This window comes from Scylla paramamosain, chromosome 35 (genome assembly GCF_035594125.1).
Source record: "Scylla paramamosain isolate STU-SP2022 chromosome 35, ASM3559412v1, whole genome shotgun sequence".
Lineage (NCBI taxonomy): Eukaryota > Metazoa > Arthropoda > Malacostraca > Decapoda > Portunidae > Scylla > Scylla paramamosain.
Genome location: NC_087185.1, coordinates 5,082,501 through 5,102,309, shown reverse-complemented (window position 1 = coordinate 5,102,309; position 19,809 = coordinate 5,082,501). Strand labels below are relative to the sequence as shown.

At 42.4% G+C, this 19,809-nt stretch overlaps 1 protein-coding gene across 1 annotated transcript in view; it reads left to right on the top strand.

Moving 5' to 3' along the window:
• LOC135090404 (teneurin-a-like) overlaps window positions 1–19,809 on the top strand; it is a 336,834-nt gene that overhangs the window by 261,094 nt on the left and 55,931 nt on the right. Inside the window, 1 exon segment of the mRNA XM_063987158.1 lies at window positions 19,756–19,809. This exon segment is cut by the window's right edge and continues 66 nt beyond it. Within this exon segment, the coding sequence (XP_063843228.1) occupies window positions 19,756–19,809 (54 nt within the window).

The window sequence follows — 19,809 nt, the reverse complement described above, 5'->3', positions numbered from 1 at the left end:
CTCTCCAGGTATTTCATTCCCCCCACCTCCCTCCTAGCGTCCCAGCAGCATCATGCCCCTCAGCGCCACGCCCCTCCCTCCACTGTCCCTGCGGCGCCTTCCCCAGGAGAGCCTGTCACTCCCTCATTCTCCTCTCGACTCATTAGTCCTCCTCCTCCTCCTCTTCCTCCTCATAACTTTATTTGCGCCATTAGTTTCCTGCCTCACTCTCCCTCCTCCTCCTTCTCCTGGCCTTTTCACCCTCACCCCCCAACGCCTTCTGGAGGAGTGCGAGACCAGGCAAGCCACGCCTCGCCCCTCCAGATGGCGGTGTCCTCGGCCTCACCAAACCCGCGGCCTCGTGTCGCGGGTTTGGCTGCCGTGTGATTGTTTCCTTGCAGCAGATTGACTTTGTTGTTGAAAGGTTTAAGGCAGTAAGAGTAATGGCTCGTGTGGTGATCACAGTGTCTATTGTTATCACTTAGATCATGTGTGCTGTCACCCGTCCCTCCCCAACGCCTTCCCTTGCGCTCACAGCTCAGTATTAAGCAAAAAATACAAATAAATACAAAATCTGCGTGTACATATAAACATAGTGCAATATTTTCTATATAAATCAACATGTCGGTAGATTCAGCCACGCAGGACCCTAATAGCAGTCCCATACAGCGTCACTTGACTTGCCGTGCTGGCTGTGAGCGGGGGCGCGGGCTGGGCGGGGTCGGGCTGGGCACAGGCTTGTAGTTTTGGGCTGAAGAGTTGCACTGATGCCTTATATATCATGACTCGTGGGGCGGCCTTGGGGGGTGCGGTGGGGGCGTGTCCTAAGGCGGCGTCACGGTTCAGAGTGCAAGTGAGGCCACTTATGGACACGCGCGCCGCCCGCCGAGGTTGCCCTGAGGTTACTCGTCTCACCTGCCGTGGGCTGCTGAGGCATATGCTAGAAACACGACCTCTCGCACACCTCACCTCACCTCACCTCACGACCAACACACTCATAACGATTGGTAGCATCACACATGACTAATTACTCCACCTGTTGACCTTCCTACCTGTCACTAGTCAGTCAGCAACACAACACCACAACCAGCTGACAGCAGTTCCCCCCCTATACCCCAGACTGGTCCCTGACACCCTCCCCTCATCACAGGCGCCTTATGACCCACTGTTGCGGCGCCCTGTAGTCAATCCCCCATATCATCCAAATATACCCGACACATGAGGCTGATAAATTAGGGACTAGGCCTCTTTTTTGGACTTTGCCAGGAGCGACCCGGAGCCCTGAGCCACGAAGCCTTTGTCAGCCCTTAGCAGCCCTTATCTACTCCTCCTCCGCCTTCAGCCTCACCCCTTATTTAATTCACTCTCACCCTTGTAAAGTTGACGCTGTTCCCATGTCATTCACCCATGCCAGGGGCTCCAGGTCCCCATGTAGGAGGCCGTAGTTGAGTGAGTGTGTGTATGTGCGTGTGCGTGCGCGTGTGGAATGCTCGGTAAACTAACACGTAGACTTTTGACGTAGTTTTGACGTAATGTTTTTAGAGGTTGTCGCTTAGATTGACAGCCGTGTGTGTGCGTGTGTGTCTGTCCGTCTGTCTGTGTCTGTCTGTCTGTCTGTCTGTCTGTCTGTCTGTCCTCCGTCGCTCGCCGAACTACAGCGGACTATTAAAACAAACCTGCAGACTTCTATCTCTCTTTAAGCAACCTTGTAGAGTGTGTTGGATTGTGTGTGTCGTGTTGTAACTCTCATGACCTAACAGCAATACTAACTACAACACAGCTACTGCCACTACTAACATCTCTACCAAGTCTCCTCTGGCTGCCGCTCTTGATATGTTGTGTAGAGCTGTAGTGAAGACTGCAGGGTGATCTATCTATCTTTGTCTATCCTTCTTTTTAACGTTAAGGAACAGATCCACTTCATTACTCAAGAGTGACCACCCCCAAGGGCACCACCGCCACAGACTCAGCTCTCTGTGTCCTGTAGGTTGTGAATCCGACACAGATTGGCAAAGTTAAACCAAAACTTGACAAAGGAAATGAAAGAGAGAGCGAGAGAGAGAGAAAAAAAAAAAACAAATGATAGCTGGACTAGGCCGACTTGATTGACGCAGAAGAGCAGCACAACACGAGGCCAAAACAGACTCAACCCACATCATCCTCTAAGGTCGGAAATCCCTATGATACAACGAATATAACCCACCGTAGAGGCTGACGTGGATTGGTGCTCTGTGGCGGCTGCTGGTGTTGCCGTGCCCTGCGTGAGATGATGCTAATGATGATGATGATGATGAAGATGGTGATGTGTGGTGAGCCCGTCTGTGTTCTAGCGTATGGCTTCAGCCTCCACTTGTATAATAGACCATTTGTTGTCCCTCGCCACCTGTTTGTCTGTCCCTCCTTGTGAGCCACCAACCCGCCCCCAGGACCTCTCTCTCTCTCTCTCTCTCTCTATCTCTATCTCTATCTCTCTCTCTCTCTCTCTCTCTCTCTCTCCTCTCTCTCTCTCTCTCTCTCTCTCTCTCTCTCTCTCTCTCTCTCTCTCTCTCTCTCTCTCTCTCGTTCTCCCCCTGTGAGAGATTAGCTCTTCAGAAATTACACACACACACACACACACACACACACACACACACACACACACACACACACACACACACACACACACACACACACACACACACACACACACACACACACACAACGTACATTAAAATAAAGTATTCTATTCAGAACACTAAATCTAAAAATAAATGCAGTAAACGTCTAAATAGCATAAATAAACAGCTGCAGCGTTGACCCTTTCATTCAAATCGAGGCCTTTTAAAAAGAAAATCCGACTAGACTTACTTTCCTGTGAACACTTCAGTACGTCATCAGTTATTCATCTTATTTGAAGGTGGAATTTAAACTGGCAAGGGTAACTATTTTTTTCACTTATTTTTATTTTACCTGTGGCTCCTTTATTTACCTGAGCGCACCTGGTGGATGTGATCGCCGCTTATCACCTACCCGTTTTTTTTTGTTTTTTTTTTTAAGGTTCTATTTCCTCGGGTCTGACTCAAGCGTATCGTGGTGGGGAGCTAAGGCTTATTTTTCCGCTTCTTTCATACGCCCGGGGTCAATATTGGTCTGGCCTCGCCCTGTTTACCTCCCAAAGCCCGTTTTCTTTACCCCCCGAGCCACTCACGCTTACCGCCTGCCTCGGAGCTTCGTGACAGAGTGAATATTTTATTATCCGAGGCCTTGATTTCTTTTTTCCTTTTTTTTAATGCCTTTGTTGTCAAGTTTTGTTAAGCAGTTAGTACTTTGCTCGCCATTAATTGTACCGTTGTGTTTTGTTTATTATTTTTATTGCGGTTAAAATTTTACTCTTCGAAATTGATTCATGTCAGTTTGTAATTGTTTAACACAATTGAGAGAGTAATAATGATAAACCTTGTCCTTGTATGCCATTTTCACTTCAGATGAGTCAAATCACTAAATGAATAGTGAATGTAACATATAAAACATAACTTTTAGATATTTTTTTTAGTGTAATCCTTAATTAACACGAGAAATTTTTATTGAACTGCGCCGCTCTATGGAATTATTCCTTTCAGATTAACCAACTCGCTAAAAAATCAATAAAAGTACAAAAAGTATATATGATTAGGTAAATCTAACTCATCCTATACGAAAACATGTCGGTAATTATTTTAGATGAATAAAACCGCAAAATTTACCTTGTTATTTATATTCTGTAATGCGCCAAACGAATTAAACCGCTAAAACTAAATACAAAGCTAAGGCGGAGCGCGTTAAACACACCTAACTCAGCAGCTCGACTCGCACACACACACAAATGCTTCACCATAACTTCCTGGCGCTGCAAGACACACTCAACACACTCAGCGTAGAACATTAGTAAGGGAGTGTGTGGCGATAAGCCGGCGAGATGCTGCTGCTGCCTTCAACACAACACAACGCAACACAGCACAATACAAAGGCTGCCTACGGGGCCTCACTAGGGACTGTGTGTGTGTATGTGTGTGTGTGTGTGTGTGTGTGTGTGTGTGTGTGTGTGTGTGTGTGTGTGTGTGTGTGTGTCCTCCAAAGTCCCCCTTAACCTTGTTTCTCTCTGTCCTTCTCATCCTGGCTTTACACATGTCTCAGTACACTCTTATTTCTCTCTCCCTTCATGTTCTTCTCTTTCTTCTAGTCCTTATTAGTTTATATTCTCCTCTGCCTAAACTTCATTTCACCTTTTTTTTCATCTTTTCTTCGTGTATATTCAACTTTTCCTTTTATTCCTTGTTTGTTTGCTTTCATGTTTTCCTCTTCTTTTTATTTCTTGTTTATTTTATGTTTCCTCCTCCTGTTTTCGTATTTGTTTTTCTACGTATTTTTTTCTGTTCTTGTTTTCCTCTTTTAGTTCCTATTTCCTTTCACGTCTTCATTTTCTTTTCCATTTTTTTTTTATCCAATTTTCTGCTTTCTTCCACTCATATTCCTTTTTCTTATATATTTTACTTTTATCACTATTGTCTTCAATGTCTTTTTTCTTCCTCCTCATTCTCTTTACTCAGTCTCCTCATTGCTCAACTTCTTCTTATCTTTTAAAATCAAACACTTTCCTCGTAATTTCTACTCATATGCCAAAAACTTCTTTAATTTTTCATCTTCCTTTTCTTTGTTGCATAATTCTCCATCCCTTCCCTGTCATTTGTTCGCCTTATGACTTTGCTGTGTCGCCTTGAATCAATGCAGTCAGTCAGTTTCTTCTTCAGCCCTGTCCTATCTGACAGTATGTTTCCCCCTATTTTATCAGTTCCTATTCTTATCCTACTCTGTCAGTTCACCCCTTCTATCCTATCAGTCACTTAGCTCCTACTGTCATCCTATCCTATTTGGCTATCAGTCTTTACTCCTATCTGACTGTTCCTTCTCTTCCAATCCCATCAGTCACTTAATTTCTATTCCTGTACTTATCAGACAGTTCTATACAATCTGACCATTCCTTTTACTGCAGTCCTATCAATCAATTTCCACTCCTATTTTATCTGACAATTCCTTCTATTTCTTCTATCAATCAGGTCTTATTCCTCTTACTTATTCAATCCTTTCATTCCTCCCGTGTCCTGGGTGGTAGGGACGCGCCCTTCGCCGCCCACAGGAGGGTGCGGGCGGCGAGGGGCGTGGGGGAGGCTGCAGGGAGTGGGCGGGTGTGGGTGGACGAGGAGATAGAAGGTGGCCATCGTGTTCTAAACTCCCCCTCCCCTGTATCCCCATGTCTGTCCTATGTGGCGTCTTCTGTCCATATGGTGTTCACGTTCTGCATCTGTTCCGCTATTCGTACCGTACTGTACCGAAACGTACCGTACCATCTGTCTGCAACGCCCACCACCACCACAACCACTACCACCCCACCACTGTCTGTAAAATGTCATACTGTAGTCAATTTTGGAGCTCCTACAATCCCCGGTAAGTGGAATGTCTCCCTGTTAGGTTTTATTTCTTTATTTTTTTTATTTATTTTTATTATTATTATTCCATTTTCATTATTCTTTCTTCATACTTCAAATATATATATATATATATATATAAAATTCTCCCTCCACTGATCTTAGTTTGGATTTTTTTTTTTTCTTTTATTCTTTCTTTCTGTTTTGTTTTAGCTTTCTTCTTTTCGTTTCTCTTGTCTTTCATATCGTTGTTTTTCTTACGTGTTTTTATTCCTTTGTTCTTTCATCTGTTTGCATTTTTTCTCTCTGTTTTTTTGTTTCTCTTTGTGTTTCTCTTTCGTTTTCTTTTCATTCTGTGTCGTTTTTTTTTTTTTTCCCTTCTCGCCTTTCATTAATAGGTCCACTGAATTCACCTTTATTTTTATTTTTATTATTATTATTATTATTATCACTGATCATTCACTGTGTGTTAGCTTCCATTCCCTGTTATTTGACCTTCATTTTTTTTTTTTTTTTCTTCATTTATCTTCGTTTATAACTATATAATAGGATTTTAATTTAGTTTAGTCTACCATAAACTGCGAAGAAAATGTAATGAACGGAGCTTCGTTTTCTTTGTTTTTTCTATACCTTCATTTTTGGTCAATTAATTCCAAGAGACTTTGATATTTTTTTTCTCCTTTGGTTTCGTTTCTTTTTTTTCTTGATAAAGTTGAGTTTTCCACTTTGCTTAGTTCAGAACACGCAATTATTGGCTTTTCTTGGCTGAATGAACGCAGTGAATTATCACCCTTGAGTTCACTTACCATTAGGCAGCCATGATTTCTCCTTCCTTCATTTATTACAGTTTTATTTCATATTACTTAATTTCTCTCTGTATTATTGCCACCACCTGGTCTCTCACATTCCACCTTCCCTTTTTAATTCTAATGATATTTAAATAAGCCAATTTCCGTACGTATATATATATTCTTACATATTATTATTTTTCTCTATCTTTCTATCATCATGCATGTTGCGTTTGTTTAACATTTGTTCCTTTTCTTTACTTACGATACCCAGTTTTTTTGCATATGTTTTCAAGCTTTGAGTGCAATAGTCACATAATACTCTATAAAAAAAAGATAAGAGATAAAAATCACAAAGATAAAACATAATTCAGAACAAAAGCCACGGTGATATCTGCCTGTGAGAGGGAGGGAGAGGGGAGAGTGAGTGTGGGTTTGCATCTTCCACACTCATCATGTTGGTTTGCTTACTGTTACTTATTCGAAGGATTGTTCTTGAGTCTCCTGTACTTGTGTGTGTGTGTGTGTGTGTGTGTGTGTGTGTGTGTGTGTGTGTGTGTGTGTGTGTGTGTGTGTGTGTGTGTGTGTTTGTGTGTGTGTGTGTTTGTGTGTGTGTGTTTGTGTGTGTGGTGTGTTTTCATGTTTTATGTATTCTTGTGATCTATGTTAGTTTTTATTACTTATATTTAACTGGTTCTTCTCATAATGATACTTGTGATATTTGTAATCCTCCTCTATCACACACACACACACACACACACACACACACACACACACACACACACACACACACACACACACACACACACACACACACACACACACACACACACACACACACCTCAACACAACACAACACAACACAAAACACTCAAAAACACCTACGTGCACTCGGCATTACCATCACCTTTTACCTTTCCACACCTGCACACGACACACCTGAATAACAAAGCCCTTACCTAACCACACACCCACACAGGCCCCCCCTTCACCCTACACACACCCACACACACACATGCACACACACACATGCACACACACTATACTCTCTTCTCGTACACCGCTTTAGCAAGACCGAGAGTGAATAGGGAGCGACTGTGCAGTAGCCAGGTTTCGCAAAACAGGTTGGAGTGGTCGGCAGTTGCATCCATTAATTAATTAACACGCTGGCGAAACTTGCTTCAAGGACCATCAGCGTGAGAGGAGAGTTTCCCGCGGATGCTTCTGTCTCTCCTTGTTTAATGAGTTGCCTCTCGGTCATTATGGAGTTGTGAGGGGAGAAAAATGAGGGTTGAAAGTGACGGGGAGAGGGAGGGAGGAAGAGAGAGAAAGAAAGAGAGTAGTGTCTTTTTTTTATGTCTTTTCTCTTTAGACAGTAATGACTTGATGTATAATAAAAAGAATTGGGTAGATGGAAAGGTCTCTGTGTGTGTGTGTGTGTGTGTGTGTGTGTGTGTGTGTGTGTGTGTGTGTGTGTGTGTGTGTGTGTTTAATGCTTAATGGGCCGTTTTTATGTGCCTTTTTTTAACAAGTTTCCTCTTCCCTCCTCCCTTCTCCGCGAGATTTATGTAACACACGGGAAAGACAAATGCCGTGTTTTGTGTGAGTTATTCAAAAGCATCACGTGAATGACTCCTCTTTTTTTTTTTTTTTTTATTCTCATCCACATTTTTATTTAGGTTTGAATTGTAAATTTATGTAAAAAGAAATAGACGTTTTGTTCTCGAGTCATTTGGGAGTTTCGCATTTTATACTTATGTAAACGGATTTATGCCCCACGAGAGAGAGAGAGAGAGAGAGAGAGAGAGAGAGAGAGAGAGAGAGAGAGAGAGAGAGAGAGAGAGAGAGAGAGAGAGAGAGAGAGAGAGAGAGCTGTTTAGAACCCAACTTTCTATTATACCTTAAGTTGCACGTTCACGCTTCTCCTCCTCCTCCTCCTCCTCCTCCTCCTCCTCCTCCTCCTCCTCCTCCTCCTCCTCCTCCTGCTCCTCCTCCTCCTCCTCCTCCTCCTCCTCCTCCTACAAAAATGGCTTCTAGAGAGAGAGAGAGAGAGAGAGAGAGAGAGAGAGAGAGAGAGAGAGAGAGAGAGAGAATCGTTGTTTAGCAAGGGAGAAAGAGAGAAAAACCTTTGAAAACTTGACATCAGAAACCCGCTCCTCTCCCTCCTGCCTCCTCCCTCTTTTCCCTCCTCTCAGTCACCAAGCATAAACAGATGCGCAGGGCACCGCCCCGTGAAATATTTCCCGATAAGAAGACGAAGGAGATGAACAAGACACGGAATGAAGAATAAACGTAAGGAAGAAAATGTCTACCAGGAATATTTTTGGGGGTGTCTGAGAACTGCAACGCCGCGACGCAACACTCAGCCAGATATTCAGCCGGGATGATAAGAGTTTTATTGTGTAATCAGCCAATTTATGACCCCCTGGATACAGATTCAAGTCACAGTCAGCGATACCTTTAAACGAATCTAAGCTTTACCCATCCCTGTTCTTAAGGTCCATTTTTTTTTTTACCTTTAACTTTAATTTGTTTACTCTTGTGTGTGTTAAATATTTATCGCTCATCTTTTTCTTCTTCTTCTTCTTCTCTAACCTGTCGGATGCAAATGGACAGGTGTTTTTACGATGGAGGCGCCGCGTGTTCAGATCAGAGGCTTCCAGTACCTGTGTGGATAATTATTCCTCCTCCTCGTCTCGCTTTTAAAAGTCCAGTGTACATTTCCCCTCAGATGAAAGGAGTTGCTGGAAGAATGTACGTGTCAGGATTTTTTTTTTTTTTTTTATCAGTTTTTTTTTCCTTTTTTTATTCTTTTTCTTTCGGGGAATTCTTTTTCGTCAATTAAGAACGTTGTTAGGAATTTACAGAATGGCGAAATGAAGTCACTTTTCGCTCCTTTCCTTTTTCTTGTCGTCTTCCCCCTCCTCCTCCTCCTCCTCCTCCTCCTCCTCCTCCTCCTCCGCATGATCTCGCGGAAAATCTCTCTTTACCCACTATTTTTCCTTCATTATTCTATTTTCTTTTTCTTTTCAACAAAATCGATAACATCTTTTTAGAACGTTCGTGGACGAAAGAGGAGGAAGAACATCAAATACTCCACGTTTCTCAAAATCAGCGAAATTTTACCAGAGATTTTTTTTATGTATCCTTTTCCTCTCTCTTTTTTTTTTTTTTTTTTTATCCTGTTTTGTTTGAAGTGTTTGCGCCAAGTATTCCCGGAAGAGAGGATTTCGTGGAGGAAACTCGACTCACTCACTGCCTGGTCGCCATTAATCAGGCTGAACTTGGGACGCGGTGCAATCCCCAACACTGGCTGGCGTTCGCTTCATAACTCCGACGAGAATAAATCTTCATGAGGCGCCTCCGTTAGCATGACGCGGGAGGAGGAAACGCAGAACGATTCCCGCCCACGTGTCTTGTTTCTTAGTAGTCGTTCTCATCTTTGTCATCGTTTTCATCGTTCTTCTTATCTTCATCCCTCTTTCCCTCCTCTTCTCACTTGTCATCCTTCTCCTTATCTTCATCCTTCTTTTCCACCTCGTCCTCCTTGTCGTCTTTGTTATCTGTCTTATTTTTTAGCCCTCTTTTCTTCCTTGACCTCTTTCTCGTCTTTTCCTTACTTATTTTCATCTCTTTTTTTTCATCCTCGTTCTCTTCATCGTCTTCTGTATCTATTCTCATTCGTCTTTTCTTCCTCTTCGTCGTTCTTCTTTTTTTTATTCTCAACTCTTTTTATTTTTCTCCTTATCCTCCTCGTCCTCGTATTTGTTCTCTTTCTTACCCTCATATCGCTTTCTCACCTCGTGCTCTTCTTCGTCATCTTCCGTTCGCCCCTCCAGATCATTCACCTCTTCTTCCTACTCCTCTTCTGAATTTTGTCTCTATTTCCACGTTTGCTCTTCACGTACACAAAAATTCTCCGCTAAAAACTCCGCTCGGTAACGCAAACTACCATAAACTCGTATCTACGGAAGCCAAAAATATGCTCCACTCAAGTAACATATAAAGTCAGCGTCTCTTTCAAGGTACCGTTAGATACTCTTCGCTAGATGGCTCTCTGATCACTGGCCAATTCGTCCCTGTCTCCGCGTGATGGCCCCAGTTCGTATCCCGCTCGCAGTTCCTCCTACCGCCTGCAAAACGTGGATGAGAAGGATGTGCTGGGATGTTGTTGATGTTTCCCCGTTTTCTTTTTCCTATTATGTCTTATACTGTCCTATTTTTAACTCCCTTTTTCTTTATTTGTTCTATTCTGTTTTTTTTTTTTCTTCCTTACTTTCTTCTTTCTGTGCATTTTCACATTCTTATCTCTCTCCTTTTCTTTCTTTTTCTCTCCTATCATCTTCCCTCTCATTTCTTATCCTTTCATCTCCCCTCCTTCCCTTTTCTTTCCATTCCTCTTATCCTCTCCTTTTCTTTCCCTATCCTCTCCTCTCTCTCTCTCTCTCTCTCTCTCTCTCTCTCTCTCTCTCTCTCTCTCTCTCTCTCTCTCTCTCAGAAAGTCCCTCAGGTCGTCCCGAAGCAAATGGCGGCTGTTAAGAGGCTTTTTTTTTTGGGGGGGGGGGTGAAAGGGGTAAGGGACCCTCGTTCTCTGTCTTGGTTTTGGTTTTGCGTCGGTTATTTTCTTTTTTTTATTATTATTTTTTTTTATCAGTGTCTATTTATTTCGACTTTTGTCCTCTGCGTATTTTTCACTTTTCGGCTCGTTTTTTTTTTGTGTTCTTATTCGTCATATTTATATTTTTTCATGGTTTTGATTTTGTATTTTCGAAGTTTAATTTTTCCCTTTCTTCCTTTTTTTTTTTTTTCTCTCTCTCTCTCTCTCTCTCAAGTTAATTCAGTGAGTGCGTTGTCCTGCTTTCATTTCCTTTTACGATTTTTCTTTTCGTTACTTTGTCTTGGCGGTAAAAGAAAGAGAAAAAAGACGGTGATAATAATTCATTTTGTAACATCGACGTCAGCAATATTACCAATAGAGGACGCAAAAAACTCTCTCTCTCTCTCTCTCTCTCTCTCTCTCTCTCTCTCTCTCTCTCTCTCTCTCTCTCTCTCTCTCTCTCTCTCTCTCTCTCTCTCTCTCTCTCTCTCTCTCTCTCTCTTTGCGTCCAATAGAGGACGCAAAAAACTCTCTCTCTCTCTCTCTCTCTCTCTCTCTCTCTCTCTCTCTCTCTCTCTCTCTCTCTCTCTCTCTCTCTCTCTCTCTCTCTCTCTCTCTCTCTCTCTCTCTCTCTCTCTCTCTCTCTCTCTCTCTCTCTCTCTCTCTCGTCCCCCAAAATAGTCCCAGAGGCATAGGAAATATTTACTGCACGTCTTGCGCGGAGGAGCGGAGGAAGAGGGGAAGGCGAGGACCATAAAGAGGAGGGAATGGGAGATAATAACCCCCTTGAGGGAGACAAGTAAATAAAGAAACGAGGAAGAAAACACATCAAGAAAACCACCGCCCGACGCGAGACGAAGAAGAAAACGTAGTAAACAGGGAGGAGAGAAAACGTGAAAAGGTAGGAGTGAATGAGGGAGAGAGGAAGATATAGAGCTTACAAAAACCAAAGAAAACGGGGAGGAAAGAGAAGATGAAGAGGTAGAAACGAATATTTAGAGAGAAAAGAACATGGATCACAAAGAAACTGAAGTAAACATAGAGGAAAGAGAAGAGAGAAAAGAGAAACCGGAGAAAACAGGGAGCAAAGAGAACGTGAAGAGGTAGAAGCAAATAAGGGAAAGAAAAAAGAAAAAGGAATCTATGAGAAGAAAAAAATGGAAATTTGAAAACATGAAGCAAACAAAAAAAAATGTATGGAAGATGAAGAAACGAACTCAAAACTATAAAATCAAAGAAGAATAGGAAAAAAATATAAAAAAAAGGGAAAAGAGGGATAGTGAAGAAAAAAATCAATTAGAAAAATAACATGAGACGAAGAAAGAAAGTAAAGGATTTTAGATAACAGTAGTTGAAGAAAGAGTGAAAAGAAGAAACTGATGATGGTGGAAAGGAAGAAGTAAATAAAAAATTAGCAGGAAATGAAGAAAGAAAAGAGTTACAAAGGCAGAGATGAAAGGGTACTAAAAATGAGGGTGATAAGAAAAATAACGATGAAAACAAGCAAGAAAAGAAGAAGAGTTGCAATGACAAACGAACTAAGAAAGAAAATTAAAAGATAAAGATAAGAATTATAAACAAGAAAAGAACAGAGAAGAAGAAAGAATAAAAAATGACTGACAAACGTACAAATGAAAAATAAGCAAAAACAAGAAGAAGAATGCAATTAGAAGAATGACAAACGAACTAAAGAAAATAAAGAACAGAAGGAAGAACGAAAAGAAAATAAGCAAGAACACGAGAGAAAAGAAAGGGAAAATGAAGAAGAGAAAGAAGAAAAACAAAAGTAAAGAGCAGAAGGAAGAAGAAAAAAGGGAAATCAAAAACAAAAAAAGAAGAAAAAAGAAAAGCAAAGAAGAACAGACGGCAGAAAAAAAGAAAAAAAAGAAAACCAAAGAACAGAAGAAAAAATATCAAGAACAGAAAGAAGAGGAAAAAGAAAAGCAAAGAAAAACGAAAGAAAGGAAAAATGGGGCTAAAAAAGGACAAACTGAAGAAAAAGGAAAAGGTAAGGATCAGGAAAATCGTCCAGAAAACAAGCCAGGGTCCCAAGTATCCAAGTATCGGGCACGCGTGATTCCTTCCACACTCTGCATTTATTATGACAGGCGAGGCGGGACTGTGGACTCAGAAGGTGGTTGGAATTCCTTACAAGCGAAGGAAGACCTGAATCAACAATGAGTCCGCGCCGTCCTCCCACCCTCCCAGAGTCCATCACGGCGGTCAGATACTAGAAATAAAAGATAAATAAAAGAGAACCCTGATGCTTTTTATAGAGGGAGAATCACACGGTTGTTGATGGATGCGCTTTGCTTCCCTAGACTTGAAAAGAAGTTTTCGCTCATTCTTTGTATCGGTGCAGGTATAAACGTATTTTTTATGTCAATTTTGAAAGAGAGAAAAGTCCTGACAGCTTTGGAATCGTATTGGTTTAAACAGGAGTACTTTCCTTCCCTGTCAGAATCGAAATATATAATTCACGCTTTATAATAGTGTTCGTATAAAGAGATCTACTTTGATTGCCTGCCAGATACTTAAAAAAAAAAAATGATATTTTCTTTGTAAAGGTATAGGCAAATGTACTGTGCTTGCCCGTCAGATTAGACAAAATAAAACTCATACTTTCTTTATAACCGTGCAGGAATAGACAGATTTGCTTTGCTTGTTAAATTGTTAAATATATATATATATAAAAATAAAAAAGCGACCACACTAGGAAGGAATATTAATCTCCTTCACTATCTTTACAATTTGACATAGAGTTTGTTCGTCCCTCAAATAGTTAAAGAGTTCTTATTTATAACAGTACAGAAGAGGTATCAGCAGGGTTCACATTTGGAAGTTAAGTCTGTGTAATATAAGCAGGAATGAAAAAGGAGCTTGAATCTAAAATGTTGTGTTAGTTTCTGTCACTTTGTTTCAATATAGGAGGTGGAGGAGTGTTACATTTTCCTCCCTTTTCCATGCTTTATCTCCCCTTTTCATACTACTCTATCTCTATTATCACTTCCTTCCTTTCCTTCCCTTCCTCCTCCTCCTCTTGCTCCTGTCGTTCTATATTCCTTCCTCTTTTTCCTGTTTTATCTCGCCTTTTCCCACTCTTTCATCTTTATCCTTTCCTTCCTTAACTGTATATTAGTGCTCCTCCTCCTCCTCCTCCTCCTCCTCCTCCTCCTCCTCCTCCTCCTCCTCCTCCTCCTCCTCCTCCTCCTCCTCCTCCTATTAATGTCTCCAGCAGGTTATTTAGTGTAGATGTAGGCAATCCAAGACACGTTTATTGTATTTCCCATCATTCTTATGGCTTAGAGAATGAGTACAGTCTCTCTCTCTCTCTCTCTCTCTCTCTCTCTCTCTCTCTCTCTCTCTCTCTCTCTCTCTCGCTCTCGCTCTGTAATTGCTTTTTTTATTCTCCAGCTAAAGTTTGATGGATTTTTTTTTTTTTTAGACTGTGGTAAAGGTGTTCTTTCATCTTCATTTTTCGCGTCGTTCTTTGATGACCAGAAGCAATGGAACGTTTCACTCTCATAATTACGTAATCCAGTGACGGAAACACACGCGAACAACGAGTAGGAAGGATGTGAGTTAAAGAAGGAAGAGGAAAACTTGGAAAAATAAGGAAAAAAATAGAAGAAAGAAGACTTGCAGAAATTAGAAAAATGAGATGAGGTTTTGTGTTTCTTTGTGTGTGTGTGTGTGTGTGTGTGTGTGTGTGTGTGTGTGTGTGTGTGTGTGTGTATGAAGGTATATAAACAAAGATTCATTTACGATTTTACCTAAGAAGAAAACATACAATTAGAACGTTTAGGGCATAACAAAGGCAATATATTAACTTGTACAACTAATAAACTACATTTAGGAGAAGAGGATACAATGGAACAAGGGGAAACTTTTGAGAGGTAGGAGACGAAGGGCGTGGGAAGATGTGAGGGGGAAAGAGGGAAATGTTAGGTAGTGGTGTGTTAAAAGGAAAAAAAATATATCAGATGTGAAAAAAATAAATAAATAAATAAAATCTGACGTGAAATATCTTCGTATATTTTGTATTTTTTTCTGGTTTACTCTGGCCTCATTTCCTGTCATCATTCCCTTCATCATTCTTCTTGTCTCTTTTACCTTTTTTTTTTTCGTTATCTTCCCTTCTCCTCTCCGTTATATCCCTCTCTCCTCTCCTTTTATTCTCTTCTCTTCCCCCATTTCCATATCCTTTCTTCTCTTCCTCATTTATCTTTCCTTCCTTCACTTCTCTCTCCCTCCTTTATCTCCTTACCTCCCTCCTACCTCCCTCCTATCTTTCCTTTATCCTCTCTCCTTTTCTTCCACTTGTATTTCTATTTATATTTCTTCATATCATTCGTTTATCTTTCTCACTTTCTCTTTCATACACTACACCGTCCTTCACTATTAATACAAGTAAATATTCACTTAAAACCAACATTGTATTAATTTTAGTAACAATATACATCTGGTGTTGATGTTTCATTCATTCACGGACTTTCTGATAATTTTCTTGATCTATTTGCATCGACAATTTTTTTTTCTTTTTTTTTTCTCTATTTTTATGTATCTGCCTTTCCCCGTACTGTTGACAAGGAGGAAAATGGTATTACTCCTCCCCTCACCTGTCCCCTCGAGTCCCTCCCCCTCTCCCTCTCCCTCTCTCTTTCCCTCTCACTCTCACTCTTTCCTCTCCCTGGCCTCCTTTCTCATTTCTCTCTTCTAAATGTTCTCTTATTTTCGTCTCTGTTGTAATGTCTGCTTTTTTTTTCCTTTCTTTCATTCTCTTGTCCTTTTCCCTCCTCCTCCTCCTCCTCCTCCTCCTCCTCCTCCTCCTCCTCCTCCTCCTCCTCCTCCTCCTCCTCCTCCTCCTCCTCCTCCTCCTCCTCCCATATACGGACTCCATGAGGCAGAAAATGAACCTCAACCGTAATTTTCCATCTTAAAAAATACATTTGAGGGTTTCTTGGGAAGCCGAACTGGGAGAGAATGAGGGAGAGGAAGAGGAGGAGAAGGAGGAAGAAGAAGAGAAGGAGGAGGCAGAGGAGGAGGAGGAGGTAGGAAAACATCTCCAGAAACCCTCTAATACTTGTTTCCATCTTCCTCTTTCCCTCTTTCCTCCTTCCCTTATGTCCTCCTCAACTCTCCTTTTCTCATACATTATTTCTCTCTCTCTCTCTCTCTCTCTCTCTCTCTCTCTCTCTCTCTCTCTCTCTCTCTCTCTCTCTCTCTCTCTCTCTCTCTCTCTCTCTCTCTCTCTCTCTCTCTCTCTCTCTCTCTCTCTCTCTCTCTCCCGCAATGCGCTAGTCTCTCTCCCTCTCCCATTTACTCTCCCTTCACCCCCAAAAAACAGGGACGGGGAGGGATGTAGGTACCGCAATTCTCCTCCTCCTCCTCCTCCTCCTCCTCCTCCTGTTTTGTCTCATTTCCCTTCATACTTAAGCAGGAGGGATGAAGAAGAACATGAAATTCTTCCTCCCCTTCCCTCCTTTTGTCTTCCTTCCTTCCTTCCTTCCTTCCTTCCTTTCTTCTTTTTCTTCTTTTCACTTTTTTTTCCATTTTCCGCTTATACTTATTTAATTTTCTTGAATACATGTACTTTATTTACCCTCTCTCACTCTCTCTCTCTCTCTCTCTCTCTCTCTCTCTCTCTCTCTCTCTCTCTCTCTCTCTCTCTCTCTCTCTCTCTCTCTCTCTCTCTCTGTACTTTCCTCTTTATTCCTAGTCCCTCTTCCTTCTCTCCTCTCATGCCCTCCTCTTCTGTACTGTTCCCTCTTCTCTCTCCCTCCGCTCTTTCTACTCTACTCTTGTTTCCTTTTCTCTCTCCCCACTTTCCCTCTCTCTCCGCTTCCTCCTTGCCTCGCCTCCCGTGCTACTTCCCCTACTCTCACCCCTCCTCTGTATCTACTCTCTCTCTACAGTTTCCTTTTCTCCCCCTGTCTCTCCCCTCTCCCTCTCCCCTCTCTCCCCTCAGGACCTTGGGGAGTTGAGGCAATTTTGCGGGATTACAAAAGTTCGTATGCAAATAACCTTTTAATTATTCATTAGAGCGCTTAAGTCAACACGTGCTGGCAAGTTTCTCCTTCATATTGGCCTTCTGGAGTTATACACTGGGGAAGTCTCTCTCTCTCTCTCTCTCTCTCTCTCTCTCTCTCTCTCTCTCTCTCTCTCTCTCTCTCTCTCTCTCTCTGGTAATGTCTGGTATCGTTTTGTTGATAGGGTATCGTATATATTTCAGGGTTTCTCTCTCTCTCTCTCTCTCTCTCTCTCTCTCTCTCTCTCTCTCTCTCTCTCTCTCTCTCTCTCTCTCTCTCTCTCTCTCTCTCTCTCTCTCTCTCTCTCTCTCTCTCTCTCTCTCCCTCTCAGTAAGGGGAAGAAAGAAAGAATAATTGCTCTATTGTGAGAGAAAATAAAAGCGAATGTTAATTTAGGAAGTAAGTCAAGGAGGAGAAGGAAAGTAAACTGTATTAGAGAGGGGAAGAAAGGCGGTGGTCAACTATGGCATGAATAAATTGTGTGTGTGTGTGTGTGTGTGTGTGTGTGTGTGTGTGTGTGTGTGTGTGTGTGTGTGTGTGTGTGTGTGTGATGCCTCAAGACCTGCATAGAATAGCTAGATTTGATAGTTAAAATGAAAAAGAAAACAAGTATAGAAGGGAAAAGTCAAGGTAAAGACAGGTTAAATAGTTGTATATTTCTCGTTAGGCGCCAAAGTTGAAGGGAAAAATTGTAAGGGAATACGTTACGTTACGTTTGAAATAGAATATAAAGGTCTGAAAGTGATCGTATGGAAGAAGTAAGCAGAATATATTAAAAAGTGGTAATTGCAAAGGTACTCGTATGAATTGTTTTGCTTGTATGATTCGTGTATGGTTTTTTGTGTATTTTTCCCTTTTTTTCCTGTATTTTTGGTGTTTCCTTTTTATATCTTAAGGAGAAACAAAAGCAGTCCTTCGTAGGTATAAGATTTTTAAGGTTTTATTTTAAGTCACTGGGGAGAAGAAAAAAGAAAACAAAATTAAATCACCAGGCAGATATTACACCAACGTGGAAGAAGAAGAAACAAAAAAAGAGAACAAAAAAGCATCACATTGCTTAACCTAACCATCATGACTCAATTGTAAACTACTGCTAAAAAAAATATATATCCAGGAATAGCTCACTTTTTTTTTCCCAGTAGTTAACACGAGTGCATATTTTAATTCTTGTTTATATAATATATATATATATATATATTTAATACTTCACTCTCCCATATCCTCGCTTCCGCTTGTTGTCCTTGTCTTCGTGTCCATGTGCCAATCCTCCCCCCTCTCCCTCCCGCATGTGTATGACCCTCCCTCCCTCTCCCTCCGTGTGACATGACACTTCCCCCCTCCCCTAAGTGTCATGCACCCCCTCCCATCCTGTGTCACGTCCCCAGGCCACCAGTGTCAAATATGTGTGTGTGTGTCAAACAAAAAGTATATAGACCAAAAAGAAACTTGTGTGTTGGAATCCGCCGTGTCCCCAAGGCGGCCTCGGCCCCGGCACGTGCAAGAAGGAGGGTGAGTGGCGGTGGTCAAGCTCTCGTGGGCGTGGAGAGAGTGGGCGGCCCGGTGCTCGGCTATGTGGGGCGTGGGCGGGTGTAGGTGAGAGGGGAGCAGCAGCAGCAGCAGGGGGAGAGGGAAGGAGGGAAGGACACAGTTTGCTCCCTCCCTCTCCCTCCTGGCATCATCACGCCCCCAGAGGGACTGAGGGAGTCCTCCCAAAGGTGGAGGAGAGGGAGGGAGTCCAGGAGTGAAGGAGAGCTTGCCACGTCGCCCACCTCCGGACTTTTGGCTCTGCTGGGGCGGAGCGCGGCCTTGGCGTAGCTGGTAGTGGCGAGGCGCGGACTGCCTCCCGGCGAGTCCGGCCGCAGAGTCGAGCCCTCAGAGTAGTGGTTGTTCAAGGACCTTCAACAGAGAAAGAGAGAAAACAAGAATAAACCTGACTACTTTCTTCGGATTTTTTCTCCCAGAATGATTACTGTTCTACATATTTCAGCAATGTACTCTGTTTTGATACAGGTGGCTTTCTGATACAGGACATTTCCCAATTCCATGCATTGTAGCTTAGAATTGTAGCCAACAAGACAAACTTCTTTTTTTCCAATGTCCCATTCGCAACACTGACCTTGATTTCCTTAAGTCAAAGCCCCGGCAGGGCCCGTCCCTCGCCGCCTTGGTTCAGAGCGTGTTGTCTCGCCACAGTCGAGGTCAGGCCGTGCGAGGCGGCGAGGACGCGGGACATCAGTAGACACTGTGTTGATCCCCAACCTCGGAACAGACCCGACTGATTCTACTGTCATTTTGATACATCCATGCGCAGTTTTTGTTTTTACTTATGTCAAGATTTTTCCACCAGACTAATACTTCTCACTAAAGCCATCTCCTGTTTTCAAAATTTACACTCTCCCCTGTCTCTCTCTCCTACTTCTCTTCTGATTCATCTCGGGACTGCAATGGATTTGCACAGAAACCAAGATTCTGCACTTTTATATAATATTTATGCATTTACCCCATGCATGGACCATTTTATTATGATTAATTTAATCATAATGCATTACAGTACCGTACTGCTCACATTCCTTGGGTTGATTAGGCTATGGCATGATACATTGTTGTTGATAATGATCCACATCTTTTGTGTGTACATAGTCAGGAGCCAAGCTTACAGTGCTGTCTTTGCTCAGTCGAACATTTCACTGGATGTCAGTCACAGTTCCCTTGGGAAGGTTCAGCAAATGTTTCAAAAGAGATGACATTGAGGGCCTCCAGTTGTCAGTTCCCCGTCCCTGTAATGAGGAGGCGCCTCACTAGTGTGTCCCTCACCGCCCCTGCCCCTGGACCCCGCTGAGCAGGCCCGTCTTCGGCCCCCTCACCCCCACCATGACCAACCTATCGCTCTAACCTCTCGTCCCTCCCCCGCGGCGGGACAGGCGAGTGGCTGTCATCCGCGGCCGAGTGGTGACGCCGCAGGGCCAAGGCATCGC